The sequence below is a fragment of the Amphiprion ocellaris genome, chromosome 16 (genome assembly GCF_022539595.1).
Source record: "Amphiprion ocellaris isolate individual 3 ecotype Okinawa chromosome 16, ASM2253959v1, whole genome shotgun sequence".
NCBI classification, from domain to species: Eukaryota; Metazoa; Chordata; class Actinopteri; family Pomacentridae; genus Amphiprion; species Amphiprion ocellaris.
In genome coordinates this window covers 9,376,333-9,392,730 of record NC_072781.1, presented here as the reverse complement: position 1 = coordinate 9,392,730, position 16,398 = coordinate 9,376,333, and the positions used below count along the sequence as shown (strand labels likewise).

At 40.2% G+C, this 16,398-nt stretch overlaps 1 protein-coding gene across 1 annotated transcript in view; it reads right to left on the bottom strand.

Moving 5' to 3' along the window:
* The window catches only part of zcchc24 (zinc finger, CCHC domain containing 24), a 35,206-nt gene that overhangs the window by 16,254 nt on the left and 2,554 nt on the right, over window positions 1-16,398 (bottom strand). The window contains exon 2 of the mRNA XM_023278276.3: window positions 15,175-15,375. Coding sequence (XP_023134044.1) covers window positions 15,175-15,375 — 201 coding nt within the window. The remainder of the gene's footprint in view (window positions 1-15,174; window positions 15,376-16,398) is intronic.

Here is a 16,398-nt window from a genome sequence, read left to right as displayed (position 1 = left end):
TCTTTGATGCTTGTACACACCACTAGGTTGTGTCCTGTTATCCGTCTTCACCTTGCAAATGCTCAACTTTGGCATTATTCATGCAACCAACTCTATAATCAGGCTCACAGTATTCTCAGTTTACTCCTCAGAAAGTGTGCGTGTGGCTTTCAGGCTACATATTTAGTTCAATGTTTCAAAGTGATTTAGTGTGCATGCTCGCCATAATGGTGAAGATCACAGAAGCTTGTAAACGCCTCGTATTCCTTCCATTGCTTCACAGCTCCACATCAACAACTGCTGAGATAAGCGTTCTTATCGCGTACAGCTGTCTCTAAATATAAACCGCAGCATTACACATCATGTACCGCACATAGCTTCAATCACACACACTTGGGTTTTTGCACACCGACACTTGCACCGCGGAAGCACGCAAATGCATGCATGCAACCACCCTGTAGTCACAACCTAAAGGACATCAAGATCATAGTTTTTCAAATTTCACACGTTGCAGAAGATAAAAAGCCACCAAAGTTACATCATGATAACACTGAATCACCACTTTAATCATAGTGTTAGGTGCAACATTTTAGTTTTTCCTTTACTAATCAATCTCAACCGCACGAGGCTACAAACCATTTTTTTTTAACTTTCAATTAACATGCTGGCAATTTTATTGATTAATCAATTATTAGTTTAGGATACAAAAAGCAACAAAAAGATTTGGTAAAACATGCATTACATTTTCCTAACTTCCAGTGTGATGGCAACAAACATCTTGCTTTGTTCGTCCAACAGTCAAAAAGACAGGAAGCTTCAAAATAATGTCATACAAGGCAAAAAGCAGCATTTTTTTTTTTTACAATATAGAAGCTAGAACTTGTTTCTTAAACTGACCATTTCATCTCTACAGTGAATAATACTTTGATGATGTTAGTCCACATTATTGATACATAATAATGAAAACTTTTTATACTGTATAATTTTCAGTCTCTTTCATATATTCTGTCATCCATATCCATTATTACAGGGCTGTACCACGAATAAAAAGTACCAACTTAAATAGACTTTGGGGCTGTTTAAATGTATAGTAGCTTACTCAGTCACCTCATTTATTGTACATGTGGTGACAAGCAGAGTGCTGGCAGAGCAGTGCAACTCTCTGGAGGCTATCTGTAACACTTTCCCCTTTGGGTGCAAAATATGTTCAAGTGCGTATAAATTTAACATTTCAAACTGACACATGAACTGCCAATATGCAAGTATCTTAATGTGTTGATAAAATAAACTCATTGACAAAGGCACATTATATTTTCTAATATTAGTCAGCAAATGATATGGGAGCTCACTAGATGCGACTTCTTCTCTAAGTTTCCCAACCGGCGCTCGCCTGAACCTGCTCTCCACCCATGTGGGTCAGGGTGCTATTCTTAAAAAGGTTTCATATTCTAGAAGCTCTTTATTTTAGCTATTCATATGTGCACGGCCATTCATTACCCTATAAAAAGCAGTTTACTCACAATAGCACATCCCAGTTGTTTCCAGGTCTAAATATTCCTATGGGGCATTTGTGTGCTGCCATAAAGTCTCTGTGCTTCACTTATCCACTCTCAGGTGTAATATGTGTGAGGGAAGCAGCAGAGAAAACAGTGGGCAGAGACAGAGGAAAGTTTTTAAAAAAAGAGGTATTTGGAAAAGAACCATAACAGTTTTGGTGTATAATCAAATCCACAGCGATTTGAAAGCTGCAACATTTCCTAAAAGAACCACAAACCCACACGGACCTGAAGCAGTGCAACAAAAATCAGCAGCGCACGTTATACAAGGTGGACAGCAGTGTGTTGAAAATGAATGTTTTTAACTGAGCAGTGACACTCAGTTTCCTCCTGTGGGTTTCCGGGTTTAGCCACTGAGATCACAAGTTTTTATAAATGAGTTCGTTATCTCATCGTGATACAAAGGGGAAGATTTCGAAAGGACTACAACTACTCCAACTGTTTTAAAGGATAACCACAAGTTCGTTTCCAGTCTTCGGGGAGATGCCAAAATAGTTCATTTTAGTAAATGGCCTCTGGTTGGCAGAATTAAGTGTGTGTGTCTGTTGGAAGAGACTGATACTGTACCACAGCGCACACACAAAATCACTTTCTGTAATGATCTTAAAACATAGTAAGTATCTACAGTACCATGAAAAGTATTTGCCCCCTTCTCAAATTCCTATTGTTTTGCACATTTTCCCCACTTTAATGTTTAAGATCATCAAACAAATGTAAATATCAGACAAAGATAACCCAAGTAAACACAAAATGCAGTTTTTAAATGATGATTTTATTTATTAAGGAAAAACAATTCAAAGCTACCTGGTGCTGTGTGAAAAAGTAATTGCCCCCTAAGCCTAATAACTGGTTGGGCCACCCTCAGCAGCAACAACTGAAATAAAGTGTTTTCTATAACTGGCAGTAAGAGTTTCATATCTCTGTGGAGATATTTTGGCCCACTCTTCTTTGCAGAATTGTTTTAATTAAGCAACACTGGAGGGTTTTTGAGCATGAAGGGCCATTTAAGGACATGCCACAGCATTTCAATTGGATTCAAGTCCAGACTTTGACTAGGCCACTCTAAAACCTTCATTTTGTTTTTTCAAACCATTGAGAATTCGACTTGCTGGTGTGTTTTAGATCAATGTCCTGCTGCAGAACCCAAGTGCGCTTCAGCTTGATGTCATGAACTGATGGCCGAACATTCTCCTTCAGTATTTTCTGGTAGAGAGCAGAATTCATGGTTCCATCAATCACAGCAAGTCGTCCAGGTCCTGTAGCAGCAAAGCAGCCCCAGACCATCACACTACCGCCATCATGTTTGACTGTTGGTATGATGTGCTTTTTCTGAAATGCTGTGTTACTTTTACGCCAGATGTAATGAGACACACACCTTCCAGAAAGTTTCGTCTCGTCAATCCATAGAATATTCCCCCAAAAGTCTTGGGGATCATTCAGATGTTTGTTTGCAAAAGTAAGACGAGCCTTTATGTTCTTTTTGATCAGCAGTGGTTTTCGCCTTGGAACTCTACCATGGATGCCATTTTTGCCCAGTCTCTAACTTATTGTTGAGTCATGAACACTGCCCTTAACTGAGGCAAGGGAGGCCTGCAGTTCTTTAGATGTTGTCCTGGGTTCCTTTGTGACCTCCTGGATGTGTCGTCGCTGTGCTCATGGGGTAATTTTGGTTGGCTGTCCACTCCTGGAAAGGTTCTCCACCGTTCCATGTTTTCTCCATTTGTGGATAATGGCTCTCACCGTGGTTTGCTGGAATCCTAAAGCTTTAGAAATGGCTTTATAGCCCTTTCCGGACTGATAGATGTCAGTTACTTTATTTCTCATCTATTCTTGAATTTCTTTGGATTGCGGCATTTTGTTGCTGCTTTTTGAGATCTTTTGGCCGACTTCATTTTGTCAGACAGGTTCTATTTAAGTGATTTCTTGACTGAACAGGTCTGGGGGTAATCAGGCTTGGGTGTGGTCAGTGCAATTGAACTTGCTTTCCAAAAAGTGTGATTAGCCACAACTAATTCCTGATTTTACAAGGGGGGCAATTACTTTTTCACATAGCGCCAGACAGGTTTGGATAGCTTTTTTCCCATAAAATATTAAATCATTGTTTAAATACTGCATTTTGCGTTTACTTTGGTTATCCTTGTCTAATATTTAAATTTGTTTGATGGTCTTAAACATTTAAGTGGGGGAAATATTAAAAAAAAACAAGAATTCGAGAAAGGGGCAAATACTTTTTCATGGCACTGTAGCTTTAACCTTTTCTCAGGTCCTCGTAAAGCCCTGGGCATATCACTTGTGTTTAGTCTGTTCTTTGACATGCTGAGATATCACACAGGGAAAAGGTAAATCAAAACATCTGTACCAAAGATAAAACATCCCACAGCTATCAGTCATGTTGATAAGTGGATAGACTCTGCCAAAAAGTATGAAAAGTTATGGGGTTTTTTTGTTTGGCTGTCATCAGTGCCTACTGAGAAACTGGTGAAGCGTTTTTACAAGCACAGATCATAAAATTGTTATGGTTTCCGTTACATTTCTCTTCGTCCCTTTCAAATAAAACAAAAAAAGTGAGGAATTACAAGCGGGATTGCCGCAATACAGTAATAAAAACAAACAGATATGGCAGAAATAATACACTACATCCCAAAAGACTGCAGATATACCCCGGGTGAGCATTTTTTTTTTTTAAATCAATGAAATAAGATTAAACCTTTTTTTCCTTTACTACCCACTGACATCTGTGTGTTTTAGTCAATGGCTTAATTTAGTAAAAGGATAACAAAAGGTCTTCTAGTTGCCTGAAACAATGCAGCTTTCAGTTTCTGCAATGTAAAACAAAATTGGCAAAGTTGGCATTACAATATACTGATCTGTTGATTTAGATTAAAGCAAATCTCAGCTAAGTCATCTTTAATAATGTTGTTGCTTATAAATGAAATTTGGTGGCCTGCAGTTTCAGGTTGTTTTGATAAACTGGAGGTGGAGGTCTTGTGTTATGTGTAGTTGTAAGCAGTCGATTTCAGTGTTAAGACAATACACTTAGGTTTTACTGTGCCCAACCAAATAATGAGAGGATTTTTATTTTCAACTGCATATAATAAAAAATTGCAATGAAATTTCACTGATGCCCCAACGGAGCACTATATTCTAAACTCAATGCCGCTAAACTATGCATGCAGACATACCATATATGCACATGTACATACTGGATGTGGATGTTTGTGTATGTTCAGGTTTTTCTTCTCAGTAACAAACCAACGTCACTTGCGTCCAAGACAGCTGCAGAGGCATATCACCATGCCAGCGTGCTCTTTGCCAAAACCCTATTCCCAGATTCCTAGATTTCCGCAACCCTGCTTCCCTAATCGACCATGGATCTCAGTGTCATGTTCTTGGATGACTGATGGATACCCCCGAGAGTCAAACATGTGGGTGTTTTGATTCATACCAAAAACATTCTCTTGTTTTAAAGCTGATGCTTTTGACAGGATCCTTTCTCCCTCTTCATGCTTCATTCATAGAAAACACAAGTGTGGGCCAACTGGGCCTTGGAATCTGTCCTGGTTGAACCCAGAAGCTTCCATCAACACACCGCACCATGGAGGCTGCTTCTTTTCACAGACAAAGGATAAGTTTACCATACTCCTACGCTTACCATATTTACTGGGCGTTAAGGGCTAACGCTAAGTGGGGCAGTGGGTGTGAATTTCCCCCTTGCCCTCTGCTAGCCTTGGACTTAGCCATAGTCCCACTAAGCCCAACAAGCTGTGCAGCTGCACAGCAGCGTTGGGTTACCAGTAAAGTGAATGACAAGAGCAGGTTGGGTTGCAGAGTGGGGCATACAGAGGTGCACAAAACATTGTCATCTGCCACAGGAAGCTGTGTGTTTGCACGTATCTTGCTTGCGTTGCCTGTAGTTGTGTGTATGTGGCTGTGCGAGTGTATGTGCCTGCATTTTTCTGAAAGTCACTGTGCTGGATATACTGTACACGTGTGTTGCTAATCTCAGTGTCACTTGGTGTCAATGCTATATTGGACCTATGGCCCTATATGGTTTCTCCCTATGAAAGGCTCTTTCTCTGTTTAACCCATTCAGAAATATCCTGACAGGTACCTGTCGCAGCAGTTTTGCGATGATATTTTTCTGTCTGCTGTGACACTATGAAAGAGAAAATAGGTCTGACACAGCACGCCTCCACTAACTCTGTTAAGCCTTATCTGTTTACACGGCAGTCTCCACTCACTCTCAGTCTCTGTCTCTCTCTTTGGTAACCTGACTGAGTGAGTGTTAGAGCAGAGACAGACGCAAGGCCTTCAGAGCCTTTGCAGCGACTGGAAGGAAGATCAGGGGTCACTCTGTAAAAACATTCCCATGGTGCACCTCCCCCTCATCCCTGCCAGGAACTTCTCGACACACTACACAGCAAAGCGGACAGATAGAGACGGGAAGCATCCAAATGAAATGTGGATTATTTTTTTGAAATGGAGGCAGTCACCAAAATCTATTTTCACTTACAGAAACACTGCATGAATGCTGTGACAAAATAAGACCTACAATTAGACTTGAGTTACAGAGAACACATTGCGACAGTAAAAAGTAAGAAAATCTACTAGTATAACTGGAAAAGTGTGTTATTTTCTTGACAAATTTAGTGTTTCTATCTTATGAACTTGAATAGCTGCACTCCAAAAGAAAGAGCACTGCAAAATCTCAATACAGTGGCCTCAAATTACTGCTTTAATTCTTAAGCTGATACATTTCAGGAAACAAGCCTGAGTTATATTTAGTTGTATCTTGTACTCTTTAACTCTTCAAACAAAAATCTAATCAGTCTGTGCATAGTTCTTGTTTATATTCGTATTTGTATATTCATAGTCATTCAGCCTCTCATAGCACAAGCAATGATTTCATCCTGCAAGTGCAGCAGTGGGTGCTAAAGCATCAGTTTACAGGGTGACATCTGAGTATATTTTATGTAACTCTTACTAACATTTTCCTCATCTGAATCCTTTTACCTCAGCTCCTTTTATAAAGAAGATACACTAACTAGAATATTTTCTGTTTTTGTAAATATTTTTTTCAATTAATTCGCCAAATGAGTCAGTCAAAAAGTGATCTAATCTTTTTCTTCCTCAGAAATCTACATGGTATGTAGAGGTGGATTTACTAACATGCATTTAATTTTTTTCTAATACAGCAAGTTTTGAAAGGGTGAAACCATTATCTTATAATTTCATACATTTTCTTTGATCACACAATGTACAAACAGTATATCTCTGACACTGTAAATCATGTTTTTGTACTATTTAAGAGGTAATAAATACGCCATTTTTGGCTTTTATTTGTCTCTCCCTGCACAGTGTTATTTTTATCCTATTTGATCGATTATAACTAGTGCAAAACACTTTAAAATCAGACAGTATACTGTGTGATTTAGGGTGATTGAAGACACTCCAGTGTCTGTAAACTGTGTTGTAATCTGTGGTCCTGATTCGTGAGAGGGCAAAAGTTTCTGAGTGGCCTGCCAGAAAAGGACTTCAAGACACTTAAACATAAAGAGAGAGAAAAAAAGTTACAAAATGAGAACCACAGAAGAGGCCCCTATAGTCTATATGTTGACATATAAACAAACTGACTATATAGGACTGCCTGTGTGGTTTGGTGTTGCAAGTCTTTTTTTTTTCTCTGTACGATCCAAGGCTCTCCAAACATACTTGAGTCTGACGCACCACTGTGATGCAGTGAGGACCCTGCTGGGGGAACAATACAGGCCTGCCTTCCTGACCTCTCTGTCTAGCATATCCTACACACATACAATGACTGCCTTAATTACCAGCCTCCATTCCCACCACTAGGGCTTTCCCCAATGGTGCCCATTCAGAACCGCAGTCTCTCCCTAAGGTGCCCATTCAAGCTCGACACAAAGCCAGCAGTGTCAGTCCCTGATCTCTTGACACCAAATCCAGTCCAGTGTGCCAGCACTCGCAGCTTCACAGTGTCTCTGTCTGTCCGTCTGCTTGTCCGTCCAATCGTTCGGTCTCGTCTTATTTCACCAAAGAATTACTGTTGTTTTCAAGTGACAAGAATCGGTGCTGCTACAAGAAGCAATTAGTTCAACCAAATACTGATGAACCGGCAGAGATAAGCGCGAAAATGAGTTGTGCGTTTGATGTGGATATTGTCCTAGTGGTTTAGTTTCCCTTTCACCGTCTGCCTTTCTGAACTCACTAATGAGTTAAAGTGAAGACAGATGAGGGTATGTGAGTCTGTAAATCTGTAAAGTATCTTAATCAGGCAGTTTAAATTCTAATCAGCTGTTTGTCAGCTTAAGAGATGTTTGAATGTCAATATGAGTATCTAAGTTTTAGAAAATGCTATGATCCAAATCAGAGTAGCTGAACCCCAACTGTGGCATCTATAGTTAAAAACAAAAACTACTGTAATTATCAATTAACCATTCTCGATTAATCAGATCACAGTTTGATCTCGAGAGCATCAGGAAACAGTGAATAGAAACAAAACTGAATCACTACATCACTACAAACTGAAGATAATAAATTTACTGTGCTATCAGACCAAGGAACACAATAACAATCATTTTAAAAAGTGCTACATGATTTAAACAGGAACATTCCCAGAAATCAGCATATTCAGTCATACAAAAAAATATTAGTTATGGAGTGCAGATTAATGACCAAACATGGTGATGATGTTGACTTAAAATTAAATGTACACCTTAACAAAATGTGCAAAGAGAACAGACAGTACATGAGAGAGCTAGCAGAGCCCTCTGGCCATGGTGTGCTAACAGGACATCATGCTGTAGTGAAAATCTCACCTTTGACCCTCTGATTCCTCCTTTCTCCCTCAGTGAAAGGTGAACCATCCTGTTCTAGTTCCTGAGGCCTCAGCACAGAGCTGCTGACCTCCACGACACTGTAGTTGTGTTAAGAACACAAGCCAGTGTTGCTACTAAACTATACTGCTGCCATCACTCTCCATACTGTAAGCATTTTGGATGTAGCAGGCTAAAATATCTACAAAGGCTTTTGTGCTAAGATGCAATAAGAGATAAAGAACATAGAAGACTAGGTTCAAAAATGAGTGCTGATGTGGTTTCGCTCATGCTGCAAAAACAAGATTACATAAAGCAATGTGATGAGCAAGTGCCTCAAACGCATTATTGTTTATTTTCTTTTATTAACTCCAGCCTGCATTTTACATTACTGACTCTGACTGGAAAGAGATTCATATAACAAAGCATTACATAAGAAAATCTGGAAACGAAGCTAATAAAGTCATCTAACATAGTTTAGACAATACACTATAAATCTGAGCTTCACAGAACCAGATGATTGGATGTGCAAAATCCATTTGTAGTGAGACAACTGGTGGACTTAGAGTCAGGTAAGCTTCACTTATCTATCCACTCAGCCTATGCAGGCACTAAGTCTTCTCCTCACGGTGAGTTTGGAGCTTCCACCATCATCTCACCATATTTCAACACTTCATCCGTGCATCCCTGACCGTGGCTAAATGTGACGGTTCACTGTGTCACAGTTACCAAAACAGGAAGTGGTGCGATTGTTGTCTCAGCAAAAATGGAGGGGAAGAATGGGATTTCTGTACAGAACACAAACCAGCTGGCAGGAAACCACACTTTTATCATTCTTTTAACTTTGATTTCCTTTCAGGGGAAGTGCCCTCGCTCCTCTTATTCGCTGGTCCGCTGTCTCTTAGCCCTCGCGCCCTTCTCAGGCCTTTCGAACTATACCCACTCTGTGTCTGACACAAACTCCATAGCGCTGAATGGCATGACAGTGAAACATCCAATCTGCCACAGCAAATAACTGCAGCCACGTCTGACCTGGCCTCGGGGCACAGAGATCATGGGGGTAAAATGTGAAGCACTCTCTCATGACAAATGTTGAAGTGTGACTGCGGTTTTGAAAGATTGTTTATCGACAGGATTAACAAACTGCTGGATGCATGGAGGGAGGGAGGAGTAAACTAAGACGGAAAACAGATGGTTGGAGAAAGAAGAAAATATAAATACGAGATTTCGCTATAGGTTTTTTTTCAGTGAAGGCAGGAGTTGGATAAATAGAGATTAGAAAAGCTAAAGGACAGATGTAGGATCTATGTTCTCTCTCTTCCCAGGAACATTAACCTCCAGGGGACAGCAAACGTTTCCAGCTACGTTAAGCCCACATAATCTGTTGAACTATTGAATAATCAGCGCTGGACTAACTATCAAAGGGGGATGGCAGGCCAGTTTAGACAATTTAGCAGCATGTTTCCAGAACAAGAGCTGACAAATGTTTTGCCAGCGGCTTGAGGCAGACCTGCTCTGAATATGAGAGAGAAGCTGCAGACAAGAATATCACACTTGATTGTTTGAAAATTATGCTGGAAATCTTTTTTTTTTTGGAGTGGAAGTTAGAATTTCACAGAAAATTAACCAGATTTTCTGGAAAAAGTAGGAAAACATAAGAAGAAATGAGTGAAGTAAAGAGGATAGTTTTGTCTTGTTTTATTCCCGTAGAGTTGTCCACAAACAAAGCCAATGATTTCTGATTAACTGTTAACAGCTGAAACGCCAACATGGGAGCGCTCTACCTTCCAGATGTGGATGTGAAAGCCTGCACTTTGCAAATAGCCACCTGAGACTTTTATATGAATTAAAAATGCCCAACATACTTGTTAAATGATGAAGAAATAATAATAAAAAAACAAATACAGATGCTGCTAGTATCCTCCAAGCATTTTCATTTTGATAAATGTGATTATCTTTATTTAGAAGCAAAGCATATTCTCCATAATTTTCAATCTCAGTTAAATACACCCCAAAGAGGACCAGACTTTAATATCCTGGAATGGTAAATTTACCTCTAAAATCTTTCTCAGAATACATATGATAAAGAATGTGTAGAGAAAGTGAATGACCATGACATCTGATTTAATGAAGACTTTAACATCACACTTACTGGGCATGCCTACACAAGGCTAGCATACTTGCTTTCCTAGAGTGAAGCAATCAGACAGAATGCTGTGCAGTGACGTAACACATGGTAAATTAGAAACTTGCTATGTGTATCTGACACGTTCTCCCCCACTGCTCCACCACCATGCCCCAGTGCAACAACAGACAGAAACATTAAAACAAAGTCAGGGCGCAATTATCCCAGCATGACCACCAACCAATCTGGAAGGCGATCACTGCTCTCTCAAAGGCAAACACTGGAAAATTTTAAAGCAAATACATTTTGCCAAAACAACTACCGCCGCTGTTTGTTATGGTAGACAAAATAGGCCCCAATAATGACAAGTCATTAACTCTAACACCACTACAAAAGGAAAAGCAAGTCGCACATTATTCAAAGTGCGATCTGCCTCTGGTGTGAAGAGGGCCTCGCTTTGCAGCTCGCTTCAGGTCTCCGTGCTGACACTGTTATGGGAGATTATGGTGACCATTTGTCACAAAGGACAGACTGCTGCTGAAATTAACACCACATGAGGTGTGAGGACCATCACAGTAACAGGCATATGGTCACAGATACAGATCAGATACATGCTTGGGAAGATTCAGGCATGGCCCAGTCACAGACTTTTGACTGACTGACTGACTGACAGGGGCCTCGATGAGAGGAAATGTAGCACTTGTACAAATGAAAGTGAAACATCCCATTGGAAGTCATCCTTATTCATCCTGTAGGCTTTGGTAACTCGAATGGTTCAATTACATACCAGGATATGTATCATATTTTGGTCAGAACTAAAAGAAACTAAAGCTTAATATAGGAGAAATAAACACTGAGATTAATGTTATGTATATATATAAATATATATGCAAACATTCCACTGACACCATAACAAACTGAACAAAAGGTGCATTATACTGGGGTGATAAAGAAGGCTCTGTATGCGGATCAATGGGCTCCATGTGTTTTTGATCAACACATGCTCTTGGTATGACTCTTCTATCTGCCCTGCCTGTTATTTTTTGCACATTGATACGTGTAGAACATTCCATATTTAAGTGTCGTCATTGGTTTAATACAAGTAAAATAAATTTAATTTGTCTCGCAGCAGGACCAAAAAGACAAATCTGTATATCATCGCCAACTTCTGCAGCCTCATCTAAAGGCAGCAGCTTATAGGGGTATATTTACATTACAGTGAGGCTTGACGCAAAAGAAAATATGCATATTAGCTTTCCTGTAGTGGGTTACTTGCACTCATATCTGTGCAGTAACTATGAGGCTACAAGGAACAACTGGTTAGCTTAGCTGACCACAAAGCCAGAGTTCAAGTGTAAAAAGGGGAGGTTAGTGTTTTACAAGTGGTTGCTGGGGGGCAGATTTTATTATTTTTGGACAGAGGAGGGTGGCTGTTTCCCTCAGTGTCTTTATGCTATGCTAAGCTAACCAGCTCCTGGCTGAGGCCTTACATTTAATGGAACATATGAGAGTGGTATAAATCTTCTGAATAAACAGCTGCTGATCGAAAAGCCCTAAAAGCAAATTTCTCAGTCAGCTGATATGAATATGAATACACTCCTATCAAAAGAGAACACTTTCCCCTAAAGTTCAGCTTTAGTTAATTTCACATGATAGACTTGCAACTACATTTTTGTGGTATTCTACCAGTTTAAAGAAAACCTGAAATTTCTCAGAATAAATAAACAACCTTGCCCAGGAAGCTATAACTCTTAACGACTGAACCAGAGGATCGCATTGTGACGGGGAATGGGGAATTGTAACTTAGGAATCCACTGTAGCTCAAAGACACGCAAAAAACACACACAGCAGCAGCAGCCACCCCCACATACCCACAAACCTGCACTGCGGCAAAGACATTTTCCATGAGTTAATCCTTCTACAGGGAGACATAGCAAGAAGATGTCATTCAGTGCATCATTTTGATCGCTCAAATCAGAGGTGGGGCCAGCTGTTGGGAGGATTAGTCCTCACAACGAAACCAAATCATGAGTGCAAGTGGAAGACATCTTGGAATGGGGCCAAAGCATGGCAGTGAGAGGCATTCTGCTCATAACTAGGGGAGCGACCTCATTTTCCGAATAAAAGCCAGTTTACATAACACCTCTGTCCCCATGACAGGGAGCACTGGGCAGCTGCTGCCAGGCCTGTGGCTTTCACTCAGCTACAAGAGTTCCCTGAAAAATTATTCTCTCAGTACAGCCACAAGCCTCTTCTATGTGATTCCAATATTAACATGTTACAATAAAAAAATAATCCTACATTTCAAGTAATGCATTAGCACTTTGGCACCTCAGCTGTTTGATTGGCTTCACTTTGAGCAGCAATAGAAAGCACAGAGAGATCAGTGTAAGGAAATCTGTCAATAATCACTTGATTTATAAAAGTTACACTTTTGCAGTGGGTGATAAAAGTCACAGCTGAAAAAAACACAATAAAACATGTTGAAGTGAAGAAGAGAAAGACTGTACATGTCATCAGAATGTGATTCTCCATGCTGGACCAGGATGACAAACTTAGCAGCACTCTACAAAGCAGGATCCTTTGTTTTCATTGGCAAAAGCATCTCTGGACAGGACAAACTATTACACTAAACTACACAGACACACAACTAATTACTGCACATTGTGGAACGAACTAATGGAAATACTCTTTGGAAAATGGCTAATCAGTAAGTTGAACTCCATGGCCATTAAAAACCTGAGTTCCTATTGCAAGTTGTGCGTCACATCTGTTATTTGGGTCCTGAGCTGGTTGAATAAGGCTGAACTATCCCTGGCTAGGCACGCAATGACAGGTGACGGGGCAATAATGTCAATGTTGTAGGTGAGTTTATGGAGAAATAAGCCCAAGAGAGACCTAAATAACTGAGATGGTGTTGAACTGTGTAGGTGTGGAGGCTGTCTGGAGACTTCGCTGCTTTTTGAGTTACTGTTGGCAGTTTAACGAACAGCTGAAATACAAACCAGAAGACGGCTGAGGGTGATTTTGACAAACACGACGCAATGCTTTACTCTATAGAAAGATTCATTTCGCAGCTTCTGCTCTCAAATGGGTTGTGTTTAATAATGCAACATTTGAGCCTTTTTGTTTTGACATAATAAAGTGAAGTTTAATGTGCAGGGCATGTGGTTTTAGAAATAAAACACACTAAATTGTGCATTACTACATGTACACCTGCTTCAGTGTTGAATATCACTATCATTTGATCAATGCTCACGTCAACAGGTAGAGTGTTACTTAAAGGAAAAATGAAGGCAAAAGCTACAAGTTGCCTGATATAGTACAATTCCAAATTCCCGTTAGAGCTGTCAATAGATGATCTAATTCCCACACATTGCAGTTTGGAGCTGTCCAGGAGATATTTCATCAGTACATGGGTCTTTTACAGGCCTCCTGAGACTAGTCATCATATGTCATAAAGCAAGTCAACGCATTTTAATCTCACATCTGCTCCTCGTTACCATTCCATGCAAAAGAAACTTAGGGCTGGGGTTAGGCTATCGCACCTCACCCAGGGAAAGGCAGAAAAGACAAAAGGGAGAGGCAGAGGAGGGACGGGAGATCATTAGACGCCCTGAGTCCAACAAAAAACAATGCTGTGCAAAAATTCCACAATTCCAAGGGAAAGTGCCATCGTGTTGCTCATATGAAATTGGATCACTTGCAGCCCACAGTCCCAGCTATGGAGTTTGACTTTACAAGGTGCTATGTAACATCACAATGACAGATCTGCCATAGCGGTTTCAAAGGCGCCTGCAAACTACTTGAAATATTGCTTAACTTCTAGTATTGATACTGTGCATAAACACAGTATTTGTTATTCTATATACAAATACATATCTCTATTATGTTAATATATGTAATACACGAACCTATAGTATCAGGAGTAATAACTAGGGTTAAAAAAAAAATCTGCACAGGCCTCATTTAAAGCATATTGGTAGGGATTAAATGAAACCTGAAATTCTCCTTGTGCTTTCCCAGATGAGCTCACATTTCGAGGTGATGACAACAGCTGGGTCCCCATTAGTCACACATTAGTGTGCTGCAACCTCCATTCTACACCTCAAGGTGGATTTGCCATGGTGCTTCACAAAAAAAAAAAAAAAACTGCACCACAACAGACTGAACCAGTGGGAAACTGGAAGGCAGTGGAATGCAAACCTACAGCTTTGAGAAATGAAAGTAAAATCTTTAGCTACATATCGGAAAAGATGGCACCTATAGTATTTGCTTGTGATTTTTGAGTTTTGCACTCCTGCTAACGCAGTTAAGATGACAATCTGATGCAAACGCAGGCAGTTTCACTTTTGACCTTAAAATTTGAAAAAGCTCAAAAAGCTTATTTATCATGGCTATAACATATAGTTTTTTGTAGCGTATTGCTTTGGCAGTTAAGATGCACACAAGTCCACATATAGACACACACGCATGACTATGGAAGACAGAGGCCAGCCTGTTTAACAAGTAGGTCAGACCAGATCCAAAAAGAGGGAGCGAGAGAGGGAAAGAGGCTGAAGCAAGCACAACACAAGTCACTCGCTTGTTGTAATACAAAACATAAGATAAGGAATTAGGTAACTGTAATGCATTTACATGCACTGGAGACTGTATTATGTAATATATATGTGTTTCTCACCTGAGGGCAATCTTTGATGTAGTGGCCCTTGTTGAAGCACAGGTGGCACAAATAGTTGGGTGGGGGTCTTTTGTTGGGTTTCCTTGGCTCTGAAGAAAGGGAAAGGTCTGAGAAATGGTCCGTCAGGGAGTTGAGTCCATCCACAATGTTGTTAAGGGAGCCATAGGGTGACACATTCTTATACACGTTGTTGTTTAAGGCCTGCAAGATAATATCAGACACGGTTCAGCTTTAGCATACCATTCAAATTCTCAGCAGAAAAGTATAAAAAAAATCTTAGATTAATCACCAATTTCCTTTACGTGCTCTCTGTCCTATTTTCTGTTGTGCAAAAAAATGAAGAAGAAGAAAATCCCTCCAAGATCATTTCTCTCATTAAATTCAGAACATCTGGCGAGAGGCCCAGCTGTGCTCATGAACTGGAAAAGTACTGAGCGTGTCCACAGAGAAAAAGACAGGACTTTACAAAGGATGACTCACTGTAAACAAGATGGGAGGCATGTTCCCTCGCCAGCCTGTGGAACATCAGCAATGTCACCATGCACTGTTGGTGGTAAACTAGCCATGGTCCAAGTTTGTAGTCTGCTCGGAGCCACAGAACGCAGTGTTGCATGCCACAGGGCCCAGTGCATTCATAGAGGATGCCCTCTGAATATTAATAACAGGGAATGCATTGCCTGCAGTTCCTTATTTCCCTTCTCATTCATGTCTTGCTCTGTTCAAATACAATCCAGAGAGGACAGACAGGAACTGACCTCTGGTTGAAATGATGCCGATGACATTTTTATTACCACTCATGTAATTAAGCTTGTGGAAAAGTTGCTAAGAGCATAACTAGGCATCTGCTTTGACATTTAATAGTTTAACTGCACTAATAAGAAACTAATAACAAAGATTCCAGATACCACCCTCAAGTAAAAACGTCAGTAAGTGCGTAAGCATGATGAAATCCGCAGATAAACTCTTCATCATCCCTGACGGCCATGCATCATGTTGGGACACACGTTTGTGTCTGGGAAATGATGTTACTGCTGATGTTTAATGTTGCAAAGCATTGAAACCTTAAGACTTGGCAATCTGGCCAGGACTGGAAGCCAAATCTTTATCTGGAGGCTGTGAGATTGCCTTGCTAACCAGCTCCAGCCTCAAGACTCATGTTCATTTATTACATGCAGTCATTGTAAATCATGCATTACAGCTCTGCAGTTTCTCAGAGTTTTCCAT